Raw genomic sequence first — 25,711 nt, 5'->3', positions numbered from 1 at the left:
GAGTTGGAAATTTCGTTCGCGCATGCGGTCTACAAGAAACATTGAGTTAATTATTACTTCACTGGTTAATATTAAATTATGCATTTGCATAATTCTAGCGTCCATGGCAACCCCTCGGGCAAAGATCTGGTTTAGCCAATGAAATCTTGTTATGTTTGTAATGTGCGCGAGTGAAATTTGGCATGGCGGATGCTTGAACATTGACGAGGCACTTGCTGTGAAAAATTTGACCAAAGTCGGTCAAATTTTGCCTGTGTTCGGCGAAAACACGTTGCTATAGTGGAGTCCAACAAGCACATCCTTTGAAATCGACTGAAAACTTTGATTTTGATTTGGGAAAGGCCCGAATTTTTCCAGCAAAGTGAGAGTCACCAGAGAAGACTTGAAACCTTACTAAACAACTGATAGAGGTAGGTGTTTTAATCCGAATTGTTTGAAACTCCATTTAAGGTGCTTTTAATATACAAGATAGGCCGTTTTTCGACTCCATTTTGAATTTCAGAGACACTGAATTTCAGACAGAAAGTCTAGTTTTGGTTCCAAAGAGTGCAGCAACCCTTTTGTTCGGAGCACAACAATATAGTACAATTTTTTGACTCAACAAATTCCTTCTTTAAGGGTAAAATTTGTGTTACCTTGCAGCAAGTGTGTACATGGTTACCAATGAATAATTTTCCATTGTAAGCTTGTCTCTCCACATTCATTTTCTTAAGAACTTCATTTAATGAATTGATAGTGGTCCATTGGCTTTCTCAAAGGCAGCCAATTCCATTTGTTCATATGCAAGCTTTTCCTGTAATGTTAAGATGATACTATTAAAATATGGGTTACTTAACTTGCTGTTTAGTAGCTATAATTTGATGGGTTGTTAAATTGATTTGTGCTAGTGTAATATTATAAATCAATGAACTATAACACAAAGTCATAACTTCCTCTACTAAAAAATGAAGATGGGTTTGAATCATGTGTGATGGAATTGGAGGATTGTACAGCTGTGATACTGGAAAACACAAATCTAGAAAAAGTTACCTCCTCCTTTGCATTTCTAAGGAGTTTGTCTTTCTCCTCCTATAGTAGTGTAAAGTAGGCTGGCGTGATATTTACACTAGAATGCAGACTTTGTAAATTCAGCAACTCCTGTAAAGAACTTGCTTTCTCATGAAATTGTTGTGCCTGTCTACTATGTAGTTGGGCAGCTCTGAAGGCCACGATCTTTTCATCATTCTCTTCATTATCTCTTGCCAGCGCCATTTGAATTTTTTTGTCCAGTTCAAAGCGCTGGTTCTCTAGTTCATCAAACAGTTTCTTAAACACACCCAAGCTAATATGAAGTCCAGGAACACGAATCTGAAATAGAGAACCATCCAGTTAGGTGTCGTGTTGGTCCATCTTAAAAGCAAACAAGTAGACTCTTTTATCTTACCTTGTCCAATTCAATATCTAGCTGTGTCTCATGAATCACATTGTGATAAAACTTCTGTCGACTTGTAACAGAGCCATCTGCGACAAACTTGTCTAGAGCTGTTCCTCTTGAATTTTTATATATTTTTATTACAAATCCCGCAACTAGTTAACTATAGATTTTCTCTTAGTTTTTATATATATACTATTGTAAATAGCTCCTAGTCTTTTTTCTTTTTTAGTGTCCCCAAATTAGTAAGGGATTTTTCCCTAGCTAAACGGCTCTTGACGCTTTTAATAAAGTTTTACTACTACTACTACTACTACTACTACTACTACTACTGCTACATAAAGGAAGAAGCAAAACGGCGCATTTACTGTGCGATCTGGAAGATATAAAACAACATTGAGCCTCTTAATGACTCAAGATTTTTTTCCTGAGTAGAATAAAATAACTCTTTCTATGGAAAAATCAAAACGTAAGACGTAGGACAAACATTCCCTATTGTATATATTAATGTCGACAAATAGTAAACAGTTAAGTTGCTTAAATGTAGAACTAAAATTTATCAGTTGAAATTCGAAATGAACTGTTTCTACCTGAATTGAATTTGAATAAAGTTGCATTGCTGAGCTAAACTGCAAATCATAAAGGAGTTCTAGCGTTAATACCATTTGAGATCAGGAAGAAGAGAAACAACATTGAACCGTCTGATGACTTGTGATGTTTTCTCTAGAGTTTCACCGGGATCGATCACAACGTCAGACACGCATCTCCTTTGGGTTGAAATCATGTTGTCAAATAACATACAGCAACAGTTGTTTAATTGTAGACGGAAATTGTTTCGGGTGAAACAGAAATATCTCAAAAGGTGTGATCGGTGCATCATGAAGAGACATGTTTTCTTTGAAGAGAGAGAATTTGACCGTTTTAATCAGGGAATCCGAAGATATGATTTTCTCAGTTCCCGCCAGACACCACAAAAGATTATAAACATCTCAAAATAATTCCTCGGTGGCATCCACCGACGCACAATTTAAATAAAAAACTTTTCCTTTTCTTTTTTCCTGAGTAGTATCCTAGCAGTTCGACATTCACGCTCGATAAACAGTTGAATTCTTTCCTTTTGTGATTACTTGCACATTATATTTTCAGTTCTTGCCGTGACACTACGGAAAACAGCAGAAAGTGATTAACGTCTCACAATCATTTCAGGATTGTGCGCGATTTTAATCAAAAGTCTTCCTTGCAGAAATATTTTAATAACTGTGATTGGTGCACTATAAAGCTATGAGGAAATTTTTTTGGCTTTAAAGAGAGAGCATTTTACCCTTTGAATTAGCAAATTATGTAGATTCAAAGATATATTCTTTTCAGTTCTTGCCGCGACACTACAAAAGACGATAAACATCTCAAAGTAATTCCATAGTGGCATCCATCGACGCATCATTTAAATCAAACTTTTTCCTTGCAGAAATATCACAATATATGTGATCTGTACAAGGTTAGCTTCTGAATATGACGCGTTTGCTATCGGCTTACAATAGTACGAATATTCAAGGCTAAATTGCAAATGAGATCTAGTTTTGATGTTAGCTAAGTTCTACTCAGACATACAAGCTAATTCATCTTTAACACACAAGTAAATCGATCCTAACGAAAAGTATCTGCGTTTGAAAAACAATTGTTCTTTGACAGTTACTTCTCGTTGGCATTTTTAATACTTCCATAGACTAAATGACGGCATCGATCAAAAGACCCGACAAGCAAAGTCATCTTCCTTGTTTGCACCAAACAACGACTGCGATCCAAAACCAAAGCGTTTCTCGTTTTACTTGCTGTGGCGGATTTCTATGTTGGGCTGAATGCTTTTCCCCTCACCTTTCGCGGGCGAGTAAAGAATTGGGTGTGGCCCTAAGGTTTTTTCGACTGGTTTACTAAAGTGTGATTCTTCTGTTTAAATTGCTCATTTCTTGTTTGGGAGAGGAGACTTTTTGGTAATTTTATTAGATAACTTTTTATTTCAACTGATCATACTTAACGTGAGACAAGCATCAACTATTGTATTAATTACTGTTTACAAGCCGGTAATAAGTTGACTATAATTATAATTTGTTTAGTGAAGTGTTCCTACTATTGCCGCTGATCTAATTTGCAAATGAAGGAGTTCTAGAGTCGTTGGGGATTGAGATCAGGTTGTTTTGAAAAATTATTGACTCAACTTTACTATTTTCGTAGAAAATAAGCCTGAGAAACTTATTAGTTTTAAAAGAAATAAGCTCGTTATATCTCTGCTTGAGTGAAGCTAGTTAAATTCAACAGAGCGCAAAAAAGGTTTGCATTCAGTTAAACTGGACACGTTTGGAGGAATTAATATAAACATTAACAAAAATGCGTTTCAAGAGAGATCCACTTTTCAGAATAAATATGTATATGATAAAAATCAGGCAGATTAGTACTCTTCCCATTCTGACCTATTCTGGAGATGGATTTATTATTTTCCTTGTTTGTATAGTACGGCAGCTTCAAACAAAAACCAACTCATTTATAGTTCCTCTTGCTGTGGCGGACTTCTGTGCTAGGTTGAAAGCTTTTCTCCCGCTTTTCGTCTGCGAGGAGACGGTTGCATGCGATTCTAAGGCCTTCGTGACAAGTAGGTTGGATTATCTAGGGTGGCTCTTCGGGTACGCCTCTGTGACAAACTTGTGCTGTTTAGTCCTCGAGCGCTACAACGCTGTTGTAAAGCTACTAAGTTACCTGACTTCTATGACGCGCAGATGCGTTTTTCAGATTATTTTTATCTCTTGGACCATTGCTGCGGTTGTTCTCTTGACGATTTTAGTAGGGTGGCTTGCTTTTGACGAAATTTTTCTCTTCAAAGTTCTGATATCGATTCCAAGAAAAGTGTTGTGATGCACATTTGATCATATCCACATGTTAATTTGCGCAATATATACATTAAACTATTATTATTATTATTATTATTATTATTACTATTATTATTATGATCAATGTATTGCACTTTTATAATCCCGAAAGAGCCGCCCGCATGGTTGGTTGGTTGGCGTCCTTCTGTCTCGGGAGACAATGGAGTTGCGCCCATGGTCAGTCTGTGGTGGAGCTGCAGCGCCGGCTGTGGCTGTAGAGACCGATCCTCGAGCGGCAGATCCTGCTGCAGTTGCTGTATGCGAAGACGTTGTCGTCCGAGGGGGAATGGTTGGCCTCTGCTATCTGGCGCCTGCGAGCTCTCTTGTCTTCCCACTGCTCCTCTCTTTTCTGCTCTGCTGTCTTGATGGCTGACATGGTGGTGGATCGCCAGCCACTGCGGTCCGCTGCCAGTGCTTCGAAGCCTGCTGGCGCAATGCCACCCGCCTTCAGGTCACGCTTGAGCACATCCTTGTAGCGGAGCGAAGGTCGTCCAGTGGGTCTGGACCCAGTGACAAGCTCACCGTACAGAATGTCTTTCGGTAGCCTGCCATCTTGCATGCGGGTGACATGACCGAGCCATCGCAGGCGTCTCTTGGTTAGCAGGGCGTGCATGCTCACAGTTCCTGCCCTTGCCAAGACTTCGGTGTTTCGGATGCGATCCTGCCAGGTGATACCGAGGATTCTCCTGAGGCAACGCAGGTGGAATGCATTGAGCCTGCGTTCTTGCCGGGTGTAGGGAGTCCAACTCTCGCTGCCGTACAGCAGTGTGCACAGCACACACGCCTGGTACACTTGCGTCTTGGTCTTGATGGTGAGCATAGTGTTCTCCCACACTCTCTTGGTCAGGCGGGCCATAGCTGTTTAGGCCTTGCCGATCCTCCTGTTCAGCTCGGTGTCCAGGCTGAGGTTGCTGGAGATGGTGGACCCAAGATAGGTAAAGTCCTCCACCACATCAAGGGTACAGTCACCTATGGAGATGCTGGGAGCAGTGCTGACGTCTTGGCCCAGGATGTTGGTCTTTTTTATGCTGATTGTGAGGCCAAACTGTGAACAGGCATGGGCAAAGCAGTTGATGAGCTCCTGGAGGGCAGTTTCGGTGTGAGCTGTGATGGCGGCATCATCAGCGAAGAGCATCTCTCGGATGAGGACTTTGCGCACCTTTGTCTTGGCTCGGAGGCGTGCCAGATTGAACAGGCTACCGTCGCTCCTGGTGTGCAGGTAGATGCCCTCTTCGAATTGGCTGAAGGCGTAGCGCAGCAGCAGGGAGAACAGGATGCCAAAAAGTGTCGACGCAAGGACACACCCTTGTTTGACGCCGCTCTTGATGGGGAAGGGGTCCGAGGAGGAGCCATCGTACTGGACAGTACCTTTCATTTCCTTGTGGAAGGAGGTGATCAACCTCAGGAGCTTGGGGGGCATCCAATCCTTTGCAGGAGTGTGAACAAACCTGACCTGCTGACCAGGTCGAACGCTTTGGTCAGGTCTATGAAAGCGATGTACAGGGGGCGTCTCTGCTCACGGCATTTCTCTTGTAGCTGCCTCAAAGAGAAGATCATACTCCAGGGAGACCGTCGTGACTGACATAGCAGTGGAGAACACGAGCGCCCTGCCAGTCATGGAAGAGCTTGATGACCCACCCACTATCGAGGAGCTCAGTAAGGCCATCGACTCCCTAGCCAGCGGCAAAGTCCCAGGCAACGATGGCATTCCGCCAGAGGTCATAAAAGCAGGCAAAGAGACCAGTCTTCTCGAACATCTCCACGAACTTCTGCTACAATGCTGGGAGGAAGGAAGTGTGCCTCAGGACATGCGTGACGCCAACATCATCACGCTCTACAAAAACAAAGGTGATCGCAGCGATTGCAATAACTATCGCGGAATATCCCTCCTCAGCATCGTATCCACATGTTAATGTGATCATATCCACATGTTAATTTGCGCAATATAAACATTAAACTATTATTATTATTATTATTATTACTATTATTATTATGATCAATGTATTGCACTTTTATAATCCCGAAAGAGCCGCCCGCATACAACCCCACTTTAACCAGCGATTTTTGTTCAGAGTCAAGAAGGCTGCTGTAAAAATAGTGGCAATTGTTAATGGAATGTTCCTTCTAGCCTTTATTATTGCCTTGCGATGTAATTTCATACACATCTTGAAAGACAAAAAACCATGTAATGATAAAGACTATAAAACACCTCTTGTTGTATGAAACTCCGCCATTAACCCTGTCGCCTACGCCGTCTTCAAGAGAGACAAATATGGAGATAAAACGGTATTGCTGTGTTATGAGTAAAAAGAGAGAAACCAAGCGATTAACGAAAACAACTGTTTTATTCTACGCAGCCGTTATGCTTAACGCGAAAAATCAGAACAGCAAACCTTGAGTAAACTTTTTCTCCAACAGAATTTGTCTTTAGCTATCATCACGAGTATTTTTTGCACAAGTTAAGGATAATTTCCTTTTATCAATTGAGTTGATATATTTTATTTATCAAACTGTCAGGAGACTCGAGAGTTTCGAGCGCTATCCTTTCAGGCTGATAGTCAGGGGAATTTTGCATAAAGTTAAAATAAGTTATAAAATGTAGCGATCATTACCTATTTTGGTAAAATGTTCCCTTTTTTATTTTTGTACTCCAGGAAGGAAAAGAAATCGAAATAAATGGACATCTTTCACTTACTTTGTTAAGCTGATCGTAGAGCGTTGAGAATATATTATATTGAAGGTAGCTATCTATATCTTTCCTTTAGTAGCAAAGTAGGTGAGCTGTAACATGATATGCATATAGAGGGGGTAAAACTGGACGTTAGATTAAAAAGCACTGTTAAAATGATTGAAAGTATGATCGATTGCCATGCTTAACCAGTGTGAACAGAGCAAAGTATTGCCTTAATAAAGAGTATTAGGTTCCTTCCCACACCCTCTTCAGTTGTTTCGCAATTACGGGCGTATAATGGTTTATTTGTCGACTCCCCTGAAAGATTTTTAAATGACGTATTTTGCGAAACTTTCTAAACTAGCTATTCAAACAACGGTTTTTCCCCTGTGTATACGTAGAGGGCATGGCCATCGAAAGTGGTTTTTTCTTTTTAATAAAAAGAATGAGCTTCCTCCGGATCTTTTTAGCTTTGGATTTATTGCTTGCATTTTATGTAATATAAAATGACAAGCGAGGATAAATTTTCAACTTCCTTCCACGTTTTACATGTAGGTCTATTTTTTCATCCACTTATTTTTTCTCGATTTTTACTGCACTTTCTAATAACTTTCTCGAATCATGATCGAAAAGAAAGAAGTTCTCGGTTACTTTCATATATATATACCGATATTATGTGCGTTATTATAGAATCGAACTTTGGTATTCCTCAAACAGGAAATTCATTACATATTAGGGGTGTTATGTAATGCCGGTTATGAAAAAACTTTTCGCGATCATCAATAACGAAAACGTTGATTATTTTTAATAGGTATGATGTCTTAAAACAGTCAATTTCACATTATTACTATACCTGTCCCTTTGAACATCGATCCTTAGTTACAAGATCACTGACTCTGCTTTTGGATTCTCATCAGTACCACTGCCGGACAGAGCTGTTGGAAGCGTATGACATCCAAAACGTTAATTCTGACTCGTGTTGAGGCCGAGATCAAACAGCTATGATCACTATCTCCATACACTTGTTATAAACCGCAATAACGATTCAACAAACAGTCATTTTCAAGACAGCCTGGGAACAGAGCTCCATCTTTGTTAAATGTGAATTAACCAGGGATTCCAATCTTTTTCATACATTTTTTTTCAGTGTTTAAAGTATATCTGTATTAACCACTCTTTGATTACAAAATGGAAACCTGGTTTTGGATTCTTGGCTGGCTTTTTTCCATTCTGACCATAGCTGGAAATGGATTTATTATCTTCCTTGTTTGCAGCAGACGGCGGTTTAGAACCAAAACAACGCTTTTATAGTTTCTCTTCCTGGGGCGGATCTCTGTGCTGGGTGGAGTGCCTTCCCTCCGATTTTCGTTGGCGAGGTGAAAATTGGACGCGACTCTAAGGACTTTGTGGCCACGGGGTAGGAAACTGAGTCGAGAGGATATCGTAGCCAACTTTCTTTATGTACAATGGGGCTCAGAAGCAGTCGTGCGAAATAAATCTTAACTCTTTTCATGCCTTTTTATCCGCTTTATTATCACTTGGACGATGACAGAACCCGCCACCGTCCCCAACTCAGGGGGACAGTGGCGGAAAAACTATTAATGACAGCCCCAAAAATTGCTTCGGTGTTTCATGTGTTTTTTTTTACCGCGGTGATTTAAACAAATTTATAACTTGACAATCGATAATTGATTTGTAAAACGTAAATATATTCTCTCAACCAGAGCTTTTCACCTGACTTGAGTATTTTGGGTGAGGTTCCGTTTAATTGTTTAACTTTATTATGATAAAACAACAAATATATATGAAATACATATATATGAACTGCGGTTATGAAACGTATATGTGCACGATTCTTCGCAGTAAAGCACTATTTAAGCAATAGTGAAAATCAGACCTGAAAAAAATTCAGGCCTGTACGGGACTCGAACCACTGACCTCTGCGATACTAGTGCAGCGCTCTACCAATTGAGCTAACAAGCCAACTGAGAGCAGGCCATCAAATTAATTCGACATAAACCCGTAGATGATAAATCAAACAACAAATATATATGAAATACATATATATGAACTGCGGTTATGAAACGTATATGTGCACGATCCTTCGCACGATCCTTGCGCGAATTAATTTGATGGCCTGCTCCCAGTTGGCTTGTTAGCTCAATTGGTAGAGCGCTGCACTAATATCGCAGAGGTCAGTGGTTCGAGTCCCGTACAGGCCTGAATTTTTTTCAGGTCTGATTTTCACTATTGCTTAAATAGTGCTTTACTGCGAAGGATCGTGCACATATACGTTTATTAAGATAATTTAATAGCAATTTTTTTCATTGCAGTGGAGTGTTTGCTGTTTAAAAAGTTGCAAAACTCCAATATGCCGGTCGATACCGTAATTGCATAAGCAACAAGACCGCTTGTACGCTATTTCGGTACGCTATTTCGGTACACTCTTTCTGTACACTCTTTCTGTACACTCTTTCTGTACGCGTCTAGCCTATGGAATATTTTGACGGAGTCACGGCACACACTGGCGGTAAGTTGCGTTTTGAAGTCATCAAGTTTAATTTTTGCGCAAATTAAAATTGCACCCGGCGTAAATCATTGGCTTTCCCACTGATGTGAGCATGTGATTTGAAAGACTCTTTGTGAAAGAAGTACATCATACAACTGACTGGTCAGTAGCTTCGTTATTTTATTTACTGTTTTTTTCTTTTTCTTTTTTTTTTTTTTTAATGCCATGCCAAACTTGAAACCTGATCTTTTAGGATCCGGAGGCCCTAGATGGTACCTCCAGAAAACTCTCAAAAGGAATGTTATGAATTGGCATTATATAATTTCCATCATATAAATTTCCGAGGAACCACAAGATTTAAGAAGAAGCCTAATAGTGGGTATCTTAAGTCTTATTCTGTCCTAAGATAATTTGTTTACCAGCCTACAGGTTACGATTAAGTCTTTCTTGCAAACTTATCTTTATCGATCCTAATCTGTACTCCAGGTTCTGCACTTTTTCCTGCCCCCTAGAATTACTCCTGCCCCGCCTGCTCCTGCTGCATTTCTCGTTACTGCTTCTACTCCTGCTCCTGCTCCATCTCCTACTGCTGCTCCTGCTCTTTCTCCTGCTGCTGCTACTGCTTTTACTCCTGTTAATACTCCTGCTATAGCTCATAGTCTTTCTCGTGCTCCTGCTCCATCTCCTGCTGCTGCTACTTCAACTCCTGGTAATACTCCTGCTGTAGCTCTGTTCTTTCTACCGCTCCTGCTTCATCTCCTGCTGCTGCTTTTACTCCTGTTAATACTCCTGCTTTAGCTCTTGATTGTTCTCCTGCTCTTGCTCCTTGCCTCTACCCCTGCTCCTGATCCTGCTTCAGCTCGAGCTCCTTCCCCTGCTCGTGTTTCTCTCTGCTCTAGCTAGCTAGTCAACTATGCTTTCGTTGCATTTTTTCTGTTTTGGTATTCTTTCCGCCATTTTGATTTCTCATGCTATATACGGCTATAACCTTGTTTCAAAGCCCCGTTTCTAGTTGCCCGTTCCGTGAAAATTAACTTAGATAAATCGAGGCTAATGATGTGATTGTGACGTGTTTCGAAGCCTTTTCATCAAAGATTAACTGGTAGGACGATTTTCGTCAGAATAAAGATTCATGTGTAATAAAGAGCCTCTTTTTTTGTTGTAACGAGAAGTATGTTGTACTAATGATAAGCGGGCTCCAAAATGTTTTAAGGCTGAACTTGTACTAAAAATTACTTTTGATTTACTTGGCAGAAAGAGAGAAGGCGAAGGAGGATGCAGCGCTTTATCGAGCGTCTCAATGGCGTAATGGTTTTTACGACAAACAGTTTACACTTTGCCTATTTTACGGCTACCAGTTAACTATACCATTAACGAAAACGTTAACGATTTATCTCCATTCTTCTAAAAAACATTTACTTGCTCGATTTTACCTCAGAGTTAAGCAACACGGTAAGTTCTAGAAGGAGCGGCTGTTGGGTTGATATCGAATAATGTTCTGTTTTCCCACTTGGCCACAAGACCAGGCCCCTAACAGTTTAAAATTTTGACAGATCGTAGACAAGAAAATATTTTCGGTTACTGTTTTTTTACATCTGACGGTAAAATGTTGTCAAATTTTACGCCTAACGGCTAAATTTTTGCAGTTTTATGGCTAACCATTTGACTCCCATGGTTTCAAATGTTCAATTAACAATCGTGAGCAAGACTTAAGGTATATTCTGGAATCCATAACTATTTCCAGTATTCCTTAAGTGCATACAATAGTCAAGTCAATATTTTGTCCTGCTAACATATTTATCTTTAAAAGCCAAAATTTATCCAAAGGCAAAAACATATGCCATTGTCCTTTGACAATTAATTTACCTCTGGTGTAGTTGATAACATCATAAACTAAATTAAGGCATCAAAAGATGCGACAAGCAACGTCAGTGCTCTTTATTTTTCAAAGACGAAATTAAATCAACCTGCAGGTGCTCCAAGGATTCTGATCCTAAGTCAGTTGGTTAACATAGGCATGAAACAACTTTTTATCATCTCATAATGGAAACCTGGTTTTGGATTCTTGGCTGGTCTCTTTCCATCCTGGCTATTACTGGAAATGGATTTATTATCTTCCTTGTTTGTAGCAGACGGCGGCTTCGAACCAAAACCAATGCGTTTGTCGTTTCCCTCGCTGTGGCGGATTTCTGTGTTGGGTTGATTGCTGTTCCCTCACTTTTCGTCTGCGAGAAGACAACGGGATGCAACCCCGAAGCGTTTAAAGCAAACGGGGTGGATTATTTAAGATGGCTTTTTGCGTATGCGTCTGCAGCAAACTTATGTAGTTTAGTCCTGGATCGCTACATTGCTGTTGTGAAGCCTCTCAAATACTTATTGTTCATGACGCGCAAACGTGTCTCTCAGATGATTTGTATTTCTTGGACACTTTCAATTCTTGTTGTATTTCCTTATGTTCTAAGATGGCTCGCTTTTAAAGACAAAGATTCATTTTCTTTAAAATCTTTTATGATAATGATCACGATCTCCTTCGAGTTCCTGACGTCCTGTGGTCTCATCTTTTGCTTTTGTTCAATGTTTCATGTTGTTTATAAGCAAGAACGAGCCGCCCACACCTTAGCCAAACAACTCCGCTATAATCATCGATATCTTTTCCGAAGCGGGGAAAAGTCGGCTGTAAAAGTAATGGGAATTGTTATAGGCCTCTTCATTCTAACCTGCACAATTGCTATGCGATGTACTCTTGTAAAAATTCCGAATGACAAAAAACCATGTAATGATAAAGAATATAAATTACCTCTCCTCATTTTAAACTCTGCCGTCAACCCTGTGGCCTATGCTTTCTTCAAGAGGGACATAAAAGAGGAAATAAATCAAAGCGTGTGTTGTGTCGGGCGAAGATCGCAATGAAGTGTTTCAATTTTTCTGTATTTGAATAAAGTTGAATAAATTAGATGTCGATCGAGATCAGTTTTCATTTGAAAAATTGTCTTTTTGATGTGTCAGAATATCTAACTTTATCTACCTCTCTTTAATTTTTTTTTTAGGAAACAAGCCCAAGCGAGAACTTAGCAGTTAAAGTAATCTTTCGCTCGTTAACTCTCTGTTCTGAGTGAAGCTGGCAAAATTCAACCGAGCGGAAAAAAGATATGCCTGAAATTTGCACATGTTTTGAAAAGTGCAAGGAAGACTAAGTTTCAACTTTAGAAATAAAACGTTTACCGGAAGAGATTCGCTTCGCAGACGACGGTGTGTCTGTACACGATGCAAATGAAGAAAGTAAGTGCAAATGAGTTCTAGTTTTGATGTCAGTTGAAATCAGCTGTTTTTCTTATAGGCACAATATTCGGAAAACAAACAACTTGAACCTGCTGTGTTAATCCCTTAGAACCTTAATGTTGGGCTGACATTAAATTCCTTTGACAGTACCACCGCTGAATCAAACGTTAAGTTCAGATATTGTGAATGAACGGGATAAACGTTAACCAAAGAAGCTCTTGATTGATAAAAAAATTCTCCTTGTCAGTGCCACAGTAAATGTGTAGAGAAGAATATGGAGAATATTTAAGATAATATCAGCGTTTCACGCGTTAACATTTCGTAACTCAATAGTGTACGCTGTGGTGTTTACCATTTGTTAAATTTCAGCTTAGTTGATATAACCGGAAAGGGTTTAGTGTTTTATATTATAAAATTTAACAAAAGCAGACAGCAATTGACATGAACACCCCTGCAACTAGAATGCAAATGTTCACTTGTTCATTAAGAAACGCTTTGCAAACAATACTAAAGGAAAAAACAACTGTAAATTGAGCCAAAAAATCTGCTTTTTCGATGACAGTCTTACTGATGTCCGCAGCTTTGCATTTTTTTCCTTTTTCCATGTAGAAGATGAAAAAAGAGGCTGTCTGAGATTCTCAAGAGTTCCTCCGCTCTCCACCCTTCCTTCTCTTATTTTTTCCAAAAAAATCGAAGAATTTTATTTTGAGGCAACAAAAGAAGCCCTGACAATGTCTTTAAGCTGTCAGATGATAGGTTGTCAAAATCCGTATTAAGCTAACTTTAGAAACTATTTTCTTACTGATCATTAAAAAGGTTCATATCACCGTGGACAAGAGCGATTTTCATCAAGTGGTCCGCGAATGTTTATGTCGAGCGAACCTCTCTTGAGATGAGTTTCCTTCCTTTATTTCATTGACTACATTGAAGGAATAGAGGCTGTTGACTTAATTAACGCTAAGAGTGGCCTTATCAATTTCAGGCTGATTGGTCAACTATAATGTGTTTTAGGGTGAATACATTGTAACATCACCAAGTTTTTTCAAATGTTATGTAATTGAGGAATTGCGGTCTTACATTAGTTCCTAACCCAACGTTTATCTTCTCGCCTTTCATTTGTGAAGGGCTACTTAAAGACGGCCTTCATAGCCGAAGGTGCGGACATTATAAGGTGGCTGTTCATGTACTCATCTGTGACAAACTTGTGCAGTTTAGTCTTGGATCGTTACACTGCTGTTGTAAAGCCTCTAAGTTACTTGACTTATATAACGCGCAAACGCGTTTTCCAGATGCTTTTTATCTCCTGGACCATTCCAGTTGTTTTTGGCTTCGGTTTTTTACTAAACTTGTGTGTATTTAGCGAGATTCTGCTGTTTAAAGTGCTGATCTCAATTCTAATGGTATTTTTAGAAATCTTGCCGTGTTGCGGTCTAATATTCTGCTTTGGATCAATGTATTACACTGTTTATAAGCACGAAAGAGCCGCACGCATTTTAGCAAAACAACTCCACTTTAACCAGCGATTTTTGTTCAGAGTCAAGGAGAAGGCTGCTGTAAAGATAATGGCAATTGTTATTGGCATATTCCTTTTAGCCTTCATATTCGCTTTGCGATGTAGCTTCATACACATCTTGAACGACAAAAAACCGTGTGATGATAAAGACTATAAAATACCTCTTATCGTATTAAACTCCGCCATTAACCCTGTCGACTACGCCATCTTCAAGAGAGACATAAATATGGAGATAAAACGGTATATTTGCTAAATTATGAGTAAAACTAGAAACCAAATGAGTAATGAAAACAACTGTTTTATTCTACGCAGCCATCATATTGCTTAAACACGAAAAATCAGAACAGCAAACCTTGAATAAACTTCTTGTTAGACAGAATTCGAGTTAACAGTCAATAAATATGGTAGGAAATTAAAATTATGCTTATAGATAATTTCCTTTTATCAACTGAGTTGATATTGTTCATTGACCAAACTGTAAGGAGACTCGAGAGTTTCAAGCGCTATCCTTTCTGGTTCATAGTCAGGGGAATTTTTGATAAGGTTAAAGATAAAGTCATAAAATGTAGCGATCATTACCTGTTTTGATAAATGTCTCCTTTTTTGTTTCGTGTTTGGAATCCAAGTAGGAAAAGAAAGCGAAATAAATGGTGACATTGTTTTTTTTTTGTCTAGTGCTGTGAACTACAGTAGTGTTATCAGACTTTGTGCGATCGACTTGGACAACAGATATGCAGTTCATAATGGTTGATTAATTATCTCGACGGAATAAATCTCGTATCCGAAAATACCGGCTTCATTCGTTTCTTGGATTATTTCCCGCTTAATAATCGATTTGTTTAGGATGATGTTGCTAACAACATCCTACTATGCAAATTCAGACTGCTCTCACACAATGGAAAGCCGGGAGCTTTTAAGAGAAAGCAATACATTAGGCTTTTATGGAAAAAAGCCTATACATTTGAATCGAGTTCGGATTATAAGTTAATCATGTTTAAGTAATAGAACTGTTAAAAAATGAACTTATTCAACCAGTTTTTCATTGTATGAGTTCGGTCCGTTAAAGAACATTTTTCATCCCATTTTATTTTGTTGTTGGGCATGCGCGCACTGTTAATGTTATACAAATCAATACCGTCTTCCGAGTTAGGGTGACGCTGAAAATGAAATGCTTCTGACATAGTGTCAATGTACCTGCCATGATGAATTTCAAATTACGAGTGCTAATTAATTATCAAATAAGTTCAGATAACTAAGTTTGAAGATGAATAATTTCACTCCTTCAAAAGAGACGTCTTTAAATGATTAACGGTGTTAAGCTGGTCTTAAAGAGTTCAAAATTATATTGAAGATAGCTATCTATATCTGTCCTTAGGAAGCAAAGTGGATGAAATGTAACGTGATATGCCAAATACACGCCAAACCGGTGTGAACATTGCAAATCATTACTTCTATCAAGAGGTAATAGGTTTCAACTCACGCCCTCTTTCACTGATTTGTAATTGCATGTGTGCATGGTTTATTTATCGACTGCCCCTGAAAGATTTTTTAATTCTGATACATTGTGCAAACCTTTGTAACATACTTAAACAACGGTTTTTTCCTGCGTATACGTAGATCTTTAAGCCCTCAGGGCCGCTTTTATATAACAAGTAATGAACTACTTCCTGATGTTTGCATTCATTGTTTACTTTATTTCGGATGACAAACGAGGATAAATTTTCAACTTCCTTCCACTTTTTACATACAGGTTCATTTTTCATCCACCTTTTTTTATCATGATTCCCTGTACTTTCTGATAACTTTCCCGAGAATTTAGAAGAAAGACGTTTTAGGATACTTTCATATACCAATGATACTTGTGTTTTTATTGAATCGATACTTAGATATTCCGGTAACAGGAAATTTATTACATATCAGAGTATTTTCTAATGTCGGATATGAAATAACTTTTGTTGTCTTTTTGTTCTCTGTTATCTTTCTGTTTTGAGTGAATTTGGTAAAATTCAAAAGAGCGGGAAAAAAGGACTTAAAAGGCGAGATCCGCTTTTTGCGCATAGGATGCAAGCTTCCCAGGGATATGATATTCTTCTTAGTTAAATTGCAGATGAGTTTTAGTTTTGATGTCAGTTGAGATCAGCTAGTTTAATTTATTGCAAGAAACAATTCTAACCTGGCAAACAAGTAACTTTTGAATTTTCTACTTTTAACCCTCATAATATTAAGACTGACTAGCGTCAAATTGTTCCTTACGCCATCACCGTTGAGTCAAAGTAAGTTCTTGAGAATCAGAAGGGAATAAACGTTAACCAAAGAAGCCCTTGATTGATAGACAAATTCTCTTTCTCATTACCATAGAAAATTTATAGAAAAGAGTTAGGAGAATGTTCATAGTTATGCTGGGGTTTAGAATGCTAATTTTTCAAGACCTGACAATGTCCTCAAGCTGTTACAAACGAGTTGTCAAATTCCTTAGCTAGCTGTTCCTTCTGTTCATAGATGATGTCATGTTGACGCAAACTTGGTAATTCTTGCGTTTTTACCCAGTGATGCACTGACGAGTGTTTCCCCCGAGCATGCCTTTCTTACAATCATTTTCCTTCCTATATTTCATGACTTACCAATGAATGAATGGAGGTTGTTGACCTAACAGCAACAGCGGCAAGAATTCAGGCTGATTAATTTTTTGTGATGTGTTTTAGGCCTCCTACAATTTCGTTGCTAAGAGGATGGGCCTGTGCATCAACATGGTTAAAACAGAGACTCTGTGTATTGGTAACACAGCTGAGTTCTTCGTAGATGGTACTAAATTAGCTAACGTCACCCGCTTCAAGTACCTCGGCAGCTATGTTAGCAGTGACTACTCTATGAAGGAGAAACTTGCATCTCGTACTCAAGCAACGTCATGTGCATTTGGTCGACTACAAGAGTGTTCGACTCGCATGATCTAGCAGCTCCAGCTAAAGTTGCTGTGTACAACCAATGCCTAATGCCCCTTCTGATGTATGGCAGTGAAACTTGGACTCTATATCAACATGAAGTCAGGCAGCTCCGTACCATACAACAGCGTTATCTACGTCTTATCTTAAACATCAAATGGGAAGATTACATCAGCAGTGAAGAAGTGTTGCGACGCGCGGACGTTGAAGACATGGAGGTGATGTTGGTAAGGACTCGCCTGCGCTGGTTAGGACACGTTAGTCGAATGGACAACGATAGGCTGGTAAAGCAGTTCTTGTACTTTGAGTTAGCCCATGGTTCTCGCCCAGTAGGCCGACCCAAGGTTCGTTTCAAGGACACTTGCAAAAGGGTATTGAAGTGTGGCCGCGTCTTAGATCGGTAGCTTTCAACCGTGAACAACAGAGCCCAATGGAAGAGACTCACTAGGGTAGTCTGTGACGCATACAACTCTAAGAGGATCCAGGATTATGAAAAGAGAAGAGTTCGTCGTAGAGCTGAACAGAGGAAAACTGTGGACATACCCGTATTCGGGCTATAGGCATACTTTCAACAGATATTGAGCATACTTTCAACAGATATGTGAAAGGCATTTTACTCGTTGCACCCACCACTACTTCTATGGAAGCTTAAAGCGTACGGTCTCCAGGAAAGCACTATTCAACTCTTAAAAAGCTATTTAAATGAACGGAAATATCAAGTAAAGATCGGCCGTCATGTTAGTTCGAGCCGATTTGTGAGTCGTGGCTGTCGTCGGGGTTCCGCGCTTGGCCCGTTATTATGGAATGTTTTCCAGAATGATCTATCCTACTGTCTTACAGCGAAATTGTCTATGTATGCAGACGACCACCAGATTTACCACGCGGGTGCAGATCAGGCAGCTGTCACATCCCAGTTAAAGGATAGTGCCAACTTAGCAACAACGTGGTATGACTCTAACTTACTGGCGGGAAACCTTGAGAAATATCAGATTTTGAACTTGGGCTTCACTCAAAATGACAGTAACATCTTTGTGAATGATGTTGAAATCCAAACTAAAGATAATATTAAACTTCTAGGAGTAGAGTTAGATTCCAAGCTAAGTTTCTCGGAGCATATAATCTCTATCTGTAAAAAAGCTAGCCAGAGAATTGGCGTTCTAATGAGATTACGTAATTTAATTCCTACGAAATCTAAGCTAACACTGTTCAATAGCGCGGTTTTACCATACCTCACATATTGTCACCTAGTGTGGCACTTTTGCAAAGCCAGCGACACTCGAAAGCTTGAAAGACTTCAAGAAAGAGGACTTAGGGCGGTTTTCAAGAACTATAATTCTAGTTACGAACAGTTATTAGAGAGGGCAGATTTTCCCACTCTACTAAATAGGCGCTTACAGGACATGTGCATCCTCATGTACAAAGCAAAGCATAAATTGTGTCCTGCATATTATAAGTAACATCTTTAAAGTACACAATAGTAATTACAATTTGAGGCAAGCCGATTTCTCAATACCCAGGTATGAAACTGTCACTTATGGTAAACACTCTATTAGATTTCTAGGGCCCAGGCTATGGACAAAATTACCTAAGTGTATAAGGGAGGTCGAGTGTTTCCTTAGGTTCTAAGATGGCTCGCTTTTAAAAACAACGGTTCATTTTCTTTGAAATATTTTGGGATAATGATCATGATCTCCTTCGAGTTCCTGACGTGCTGTGGTCTCATCTTTTGCTTTTGTTCAATGTTACATGATGTTTATAAACAAGAACGAGCCGCTCACACCTAAGCCAAACAACTCCGCTATAACCATCGATATCTGTTCCGAAGCGGGGAAAAGTCGGCTGTGAAAGTAATGGGAATTGTTATAGGCCTCTTCATTCTAACCTACACAGTTGCTTTGCGATGTAGTCTTGTACATATTCCGAATGAAAAAAAACCATGTAATGATAAAGAATATAAAATACCTCTCCTCATTTTAAACTCTGCCGTCAACCCTGTGGCCCCTGCTTTCTTCAAGAGGGACATAAAAGAGGAAATAAAACGAAGCGTGTGTTGTGTCGGGCGAAGATCGCAATACAGTGTTTCAACTTTTACTGTATTTAAATAAAGTTGAATAAAGTAAATGTCGATAGAGATCAGTTTTCTTTTGAAAAATTGTCTTTTCGATGTGTAAGAATATCTAACTTTAGCTACCTATCTTTTTATTTTTTTTTAGGAAACAAGCCCAAGCGAGAACTTAGCAGTTAAAGTAATCTTTCGCTCGTTAACTCTCTGTTCTCAGTGTAGCTGGCAAAATTCAACTTAGCGGAAAAAATATATGCCTGAAATTTGCACATGTTTTGAAAAGTGAAAGAAAGACTAAGTTTAAACATTAGAAATAAAACGTTTTCCTGAAGAGATTCGCTTCGCAGACGACAGTGTGTCTGTACACGATGCAAATGAAGAAAATAAGTGCAAATGAGTTCTAGTTTTGATGTCAGTTGAGATCACCTGTTTTTCTTATAGGCACAATATCTGGAAATCAAACAACTTGAATCTGCTGTGTTAATCCCTTAGAACCTTAAGGTTGGGCTGGCGTTAAATTGCTTTTGACAGTATCACCGCTGAATCAACCGTTAAGTTCAGTTGTTGTGAATGAAGGGGATAAACGTTAACCAAAGAAGCTCTTGATTGATAAAAAAAAATTCTCCTTGTCAGTGCCACAGTAAATGTGTAGAGAAGAATATGGAGAATATTTAAGATAATATCAGCTTTTCAAGCGTTAACATTTCATAACTCAATAGTGTACGCTGTGGTGTGTGTGTGTCTTGTGTGTGTCTTTATTGTTCAAAAGATAAAATTACATATCTTATGTTACATCTAATACAGGAAGTACACTTTCACAAAGCTACATTATACTTAAAAACAATTCTATTAAAAAATGTATTCTTAAAACGGTTTGTGCGAATAGCGGGCATGACAGGGGATTTATTTCTCAAATTATACTTCGTGATCTTGGTCTCAGGGAAGTAGGCTCTAAGAGGATGGCTCAGGATAGTTGAAACCTTGCGACAAATTTTGACAAATTTCAACTTAGTTGATATAACCAGAAAGGGTTTAGTGTTTGATATTATTAAATTTAACAAACGCAGACAGCAATTGACATCAACACCCCTGCAACTAGAATGCAAATGTTCACTTGTTAATTAAGAAACGCTTTGCAAACAATACTATAGGAAAAAACAACTGTAAATTGAGCCAAAAAATCTGCTTCCTAGATAACAGTCTTGTTGTTGTCCGCAGCTTTGCATTTTTTTTCCTTTTTCCATTTAGAAGATGAAGAAGGAGGCTGTCTGAAATTCTCAAGAATTCCTCCGCTCTCCACCCTTCCTTCTCTCTTTTTTTACAAAAAAATCGAAAAATTTTATTTTGAGGCAACAAAAGAAGCCCTGACAATGTCTTTAAGCTGTCAGATGATAGGTTGTCAAAACCCGTATTAAGCTATCTTTAGAAACTATTTTCTTACTGATCATTAAAAAGGTTCATATCACCGCGGACAAGAGCGATTTTCATCAAGAGGTCCGCGAATGTCTACCTCGAGCGAGCCTCTCTTGAGATGAGTTTCCTTCCTTTAAAATTCATTGACTACATTGAAGGAATAGAGGCTGTTGACTTAATTAACGGTAAGGGTGGCCTTATTAATTTCAGGTTGATTTGTCAAGTATGATGTGTTTTAGGGAGAATACATTATAACATCACCAAGTGTTTTCAAATGTTTTGTAATTGAGGAATTGCGGTCTTACATTAGTTCCTAACCCAACGTTTATCTTCTCACCTTTCATTTTAGAGGGGCTACTTAAAGACCATAAAATGGAAACGTGGTTTTGGATTCTTGGCTGGTCTCTTTCCATCCTGACCTATTCTGGAAATGGCTTTATTATCTTCCTTGTTTGTAGCAGACGGCGGCTTCGAACCAAAACCAATGCGTTTGTCGTTTCCCTTGCTGTGGCGGATTTCTGTGTTGGGTTGATTGCTGTTCCCTCACTTTTCGTCTGCGAGAAGACAATGGGATGCAGCCCCGAAGCGTTTAGAGGAAACGGGGTGGATTATTTGAGGTGGCTTTTTGCGTATGCGTCTGCAGCAAACTTATGTAGTTTAGTCCTGGATCGCTACATTGCTGTTGTGAAGCCTCTCAAATACTTATTGTTCATGACGCGCAAACGTGTCTCTCAGATGATTTGTATTTCTTGGACACTTTCAATTCTTGTTGTGTTTCCTTATGTTCTAAGATGGCTCGCTTTTAAAGACAACGATTCATTTTTTTTAAAATCTTTTGGGATAATGATCATGATCTCCTTCGAGTTCCTGGCGTCCTGTGGTCTCATCTTTTGCTTTTGTTCAATGTTTCATGTTGTTTATAAGCAAGAACGAGCCGCCCACACCTTAGCCAAACAACTCCGCTATAATCATCGATATCTGTTCCGAAGCGGGGAAAAGTCGGCTGTGAAAGTGATGGGAATTGTTATAGGCCTCTTCATTCTAACCTACACAATTGCTATGCGATGTACTCTTGTAGAAATTCCGAATGACAAAAAACCATGTAATGATAAAGAATATAAAATACCTCTCCTCATTTTAAACTCTGCCGTCAACCCTGTGGCCTATGCTTTCTTCAAGAGGGACATAAAAGAGGAAATAAAACGAAGCGTGTGTTGTGTCGGGCGAAGATCGCAATAAAGTGTTTCAACTTTTACTGTATTTGAATAAAGTTGAATAAAGTAAATGTTGATAGAAATCTGTTTTCTTTTGAAAAACTGTCTTTTTGATGTGTAACAATATCTAACTTTAGCTACCTGTCTTTAATTTTTCTTAGGAAACAAGCCCAAGCGAGAACTTAGCAGTTAAAGTAATCTTTCGCTCGTTAACTCTCTGTTCTGAGTGAAGCTGGCAAAATTCAACCGAGCGGATAAAAGATATGCCTGAAATTTGCACATGTTTTGAAAAGCGCAAGGAAGACTAAGTTTAAACATTAGAAATAAAACGTTTTCCGGAAGAGATTCGCTTCGCAGACGACAGTGTGTCTGTACACGATGCAAATGAAGAAAATAAGTGCAAATGAGTTCTAGTTTTGATGTCAGTTGAGATCACCTGTTTTTCTTATAGGCACAATATCTGGAAATCAAACAACTTGAATCTGCTGTGTTAATCCCTTAGAACCTTAAGGTTGGGCTGGCGTTAAATTGCTTTTGACAGTATCACCGCTGAATCAACCGTTAAGTTCAGTTGTTGTGAATGAAGGGGATAAACGTTAACCAAAGAAGCTCTTGATTGATAAAAAAAAATTCTCCTTGTCAGTGCCACAGTAAATGTGTAGAGAAGAATATGGAGAATATTTAAGATAATATCAGCTTTTCAAGCGTTAACATTTCATAACTCAATAGTGTACGCTGTGGTGTTTACCATTTGTTAAATTTCAACTTAGTTGATATAACCAGAAAGGGTTTAGTGTTTGATATTATTAAATTTAACAAACGCAGACAGCAATTGACATCAACACCCCTGCAACTAGAACGCAAATGTTCACTTGTTAATTAAGAAACGCTTTGCAAACAATACTATAGGAAAAAACAACTGTGAATTGAGCCAAAAAATCGACTTCCTAGATAACAGTCTTGTTGTTGTCCGCAGCTTTGCATTTTTTTTCCTTTTTCCATTTAGAAGATGAAAAAAGAGGCTGTCTGAAATTCTCAAGAATTCCTCCCTCTCCACCCTTCCTTCTCTCTTTTTTTACAAAAAAATCGAAAAATTTTATTTTGAGGCAACAAAAGAAGCCCTGACAATGTCTTTAAGCTGTCAGATGATAGGTTGTCAAAACCCGTATTAAGCTATCTTTAGAAACTATTTTCTTACTGATCATTAAAAAGGTTCATATCACCGCGGACAAGAGCGATTTTCATCAAGAGGTCCGCAAATGTTTACCTCGAGCGAGCCTCTCTTGAGATGAGTTTCCTTCCTTTATTTCATTGACTACATTGAAGGAATAGAGGCTGTTGACTTAATTAACGGTAAGGGTAGCCTTATTAATTTCAGGTTGATTTGTCAACTATGATGTGTTTTAGGGAGAATACATCATAACATCACCAGGTGTTTCCAAATGTTTTGTAATTGAGGAATTGCGGTCTTACATTAGTTCCTAACCCAACGTTTATCTTCTCACCTTTCATTTAAGAAGGGCTACTTAAAGACCATAAAATGGAAACGTGGTTTTGGATTCTTGGCTGGTCTCTTTCCATCCTGACCTATTCTGGAAATGGCTTTATTATCTTCCTTGTTTGTAGCAGACGGCGGCTTCGAACCAAAACTAACGCATTTATAGTCTCTCTAGCTGTGGCAGACTTCTGTGCTGGGTTGACTGCTTTTCCGTCGCTTTTTGTCTGCGAGAAGATAAATGGATGCGACCCTGAGGCCTACATAGCCGAAGGTGCGGACATTATAAGGTGGCTGTTCATGTACTCATCTATGACAAACTTGTGCAGTTTAGTCTTGGATCGTTACATTGCTGTTGTAAAGCCACTAAGTTACTTGACTTATATGACGCGCAGACGCGTTTTCCAGATGCTTTTTATCTCTTGGACCATTCCAGTTGTTTTTGGCTTGGGTCTTTTACTAAAGTTGTGTGTATTTAGCGAGATTCTGCTGTTTCAAGTGCTGATCTCAATTCTAATGGTATTTTTAGAAATCTTGCCGTGTTGCAGTCTAATATTCTGCTTTGGATCAATGTATTACACTGTTTATAGGCACGAAAGAGCCGCACGCATTTTAGCAAAACAACTCCACTTTAACCAGCGATTTTTGTTCAGAGTCCAGGAGAAGGCTGCTGTAAAAATAATGGCAATTGTTATTGGCATATTCCTTTTAGCCTTCATATTCGCTTTGCGATGTAGCTTCATACACGTCTTGAAAGACAAAAAACCATGTGATGATAAATACTATAAAATACCTGTTATTGTATTAAACTCCGCCATTAACCCTGTCGGTTATGCCATCTTCAAGAGAGACATAAATATGGAGATAAAACGGTATATTTGCTGTATTAGGAGTAAAAAGAGAAACCAAATGAGTAATGAAAACAACTGTTTTATTCTACGCAGCCATCATATTGCTTGAACACGAAAAATCAGAACAGCAAACCTTGAATAAACTTCTTAGACAGAATTTGAGTTAACAGTCAATAACTATGGTAGGAAATTAAAATTATGTTTATGGATAATTTCCTTTTATCAACTGAGTTGATATTGTTCATTGACCAAACTGTAAGGAGACTCGAGAGTTTCAAGCGGTATCCTTTCTGGTTCATAGTCAGGGGAATTTTTTATATGGTTAAAGATAAGTCATAAAATGTAGCGATCATTACCTGTTTTGAGATAGAATAAATATCTGCACTAGTATCGCAGAGGTCAGTGGTTCGAGTCCCGTACAGGCCTGATTTTTTTTATGGTCTGAATTTCGCTATTGCTCAAATAGCGCTATCTACTGCGAGGATCGTCCATCATACGTATTACCTGTTTTGGTAAATGTCTCCTTTGTTTTTTTTCGTATTTGGAATCCAAGCAGGAAAAGAAAGCGAAATAAATGGTGACCTTGTTTTTTTTTTTTTGTCTAGTGCTGTGAACTACAGTAGTGTTATCAGACTTTGTGCGATCGACTTGGACAACAGATATGCAGTTCATAATGGTTGATTAATTATCTCGACGGAATAAATCTCGTATCCGAAAATACCGGCTTCATTCGTTTCTTGGATTATTTCACGCTTAATAATCGATTTGTTTAGGATGATGTTCCTAACAACATCCTACTATGCAAATTCAGACTGGTCTCACACAATGGAAAGCCGGGAGCTTTTAAGAGAAAGCAATACATTAGGCTTTTATAGAAAAAAGCCTAATACATTTGAATCGAGTTCGGATTATAAGTTAATCGTGTTTAAGTAATAGAACTGTTAAAAAAATGAACTTATTCAACCAGATTTTCATTGTATGAGTCTGGTCTGTTAAAGAACATTTTTCATCCCATTTTATTTTGTAGTTGGGCATGCGCGCACTGTTAATGTTATACAAATCAATAGCGTCGTCCGAGTTAGGGTGACGCTGAAAATGAAATGCTTCTGACATAGTGTCAATGTACCTGCCATGATGAATTTCAAATTACGAGTTTTAATTAATTATCAAATAAGTTCAGATAACTAAGTTTGAAGATGAATAATTTCACTCCTTCAAAAGAAACGTCTTTAAATGATTAACGGTGTTAAGCTGGTCTTAAAGAGTTCAAAATTATATTGAAGATAGCTATCTATATCTTTCCTTAGGAAGCAAAGTGGATGAAATGTAACGTGATATGCCAAATACACGCCAAACCGGTGTGTAGCCACGAGAGTTATTATTATTATTTTTTTTTTCTTATCAGTTCTGTCGTTCGTCTTTGTTAATTGTAATTA

General features: G+C 38.6%; 3 protein-coding genes and 1 non-coding gene across 4 annotated transcripts; all 4 read left to right on the top strand.

The window, feature by feature from the left end:
* Nucleotides 1-9,149: 9,149 nt before the first annotated feature.
* On the top strand, nucleotides 9,150-9,222 carry Trnai-aau (transfer RNA isoleucine (anticodon AAU)). The gene has a single exon. It is a non-coding gene; the product is annotated as a tRNA-Ile (tRNA).
* A 1,670-nt stretch (nucleotides 9,223-10,892) lies between these two features.
* Nucleotides 10,893-12,843, top strand: LOC148741529 (octopamine receptor beta-2R-like). Its single transcript, XM_088747015.1, has one exon. The coding sequence runs from the start codon at nucleotides 11,553-11,555 to the stop codon at nucleotides 12,417-12,419; it is 867 nt and encodes a 288-aa protein (XP_088603141.1). The 5' UTR covers nucleotides 10,893-11,552; the 3' UTR covers nucleotides 12,420-12,843.
* A 7,964-nt stretch (nucleotides 12,844-20,807) lies between these two features.
* On the top strand, nucleotides 20,808-21,995 carry LOC148741528 (octopamine receptor beta-2R-like). Its single transcript, XM_088731679.1, has 2 exons — nucleotides 20,808-20,900; nucleotides 21,065-21,995. Exons 1-2 carry the CDS (start codon nucleotides 20,834-20,836, stop codon nucleotides 21,952-21,954), a joined length of 957 nt encoding a protein of 318 aa, XP_088587805.1. The 5' UTR covers nucleotides 20,808-20,833; the 3' UTR covers nucleotides 21,955-21,995.
* Nucleotides 21,996-23,157: 1,162 nt separating this feature from the next.
* LOC148741527 (trace amine-associated receptor 3-like) lies at nucleotides 23,158-24,987 on the top strand. The gene is made up of 2 exons (XM_088736436.1): nucleotides 23,158-23,282; nucleotides 23,450-24,987. Exon 2 carries the CDS (start codon nucleotides 23,470-23,472, stop codon nucleotides 24,382-24,384), a length of 915 nt encoding a protein of 304 aa, XP_088592562.1. The 5' UTR covers nucleotides 23,158-23,282; nucleotides 23,450-23,469; the 3' UTR covers nucleotides 24,385-24,987.
* Nucleotides 24,988-25,711: the final 724 nt, after the last annotated feature.

The sequence above is a fragment of the Stylophora pistillata genome, chromosome 1 (genome assembly GCF_964205215.1).
Source record: "Stylophora pistillata chromosome 1, jaStyPist1.2, whole genome shotgun sequence".
Lineage (NCBI taxonomy): Eukaryota > Metazoa > Cnidaria > Anthozoa > Scleractinia > Pocilloporidae > Stylophora > Stylophora pistillata.
Note: the sequence above shows the minus strand (reverse complement) of the source record. Positions and strands in the feature narration are given on the sequence as shown.

Coding starts and splice junctions, on each gene's coding strand:
- LOC148741528 (XM_088731679.1), top strand. CDS start 20,834: ATGAGTTTCCTTCCTTTAAAATTCATTGACTACATTGAAGGAATAGAG. Junction 20,901..21,064: donor GGCTGTTGACTTAATTAACG/GTAAGGGTGGCC, acceptor CTTTCATTTTAG/AGGGGCTACTTAAAGACCAT.
- LOC148741529 (XM_088747015.1), top strand. CDS start 11,553: ATGGAAACCTGGTTTTGGATTCTTGGCTGGTCTCTTTCCATCCTGGCT.
- LOC148741527 (XM_088736436.1), top strand. CDS start 23,470: ATGGAAACGTGGTTTTGGATTCTTGGCTGGTCTCTTTCCATCCTGACC.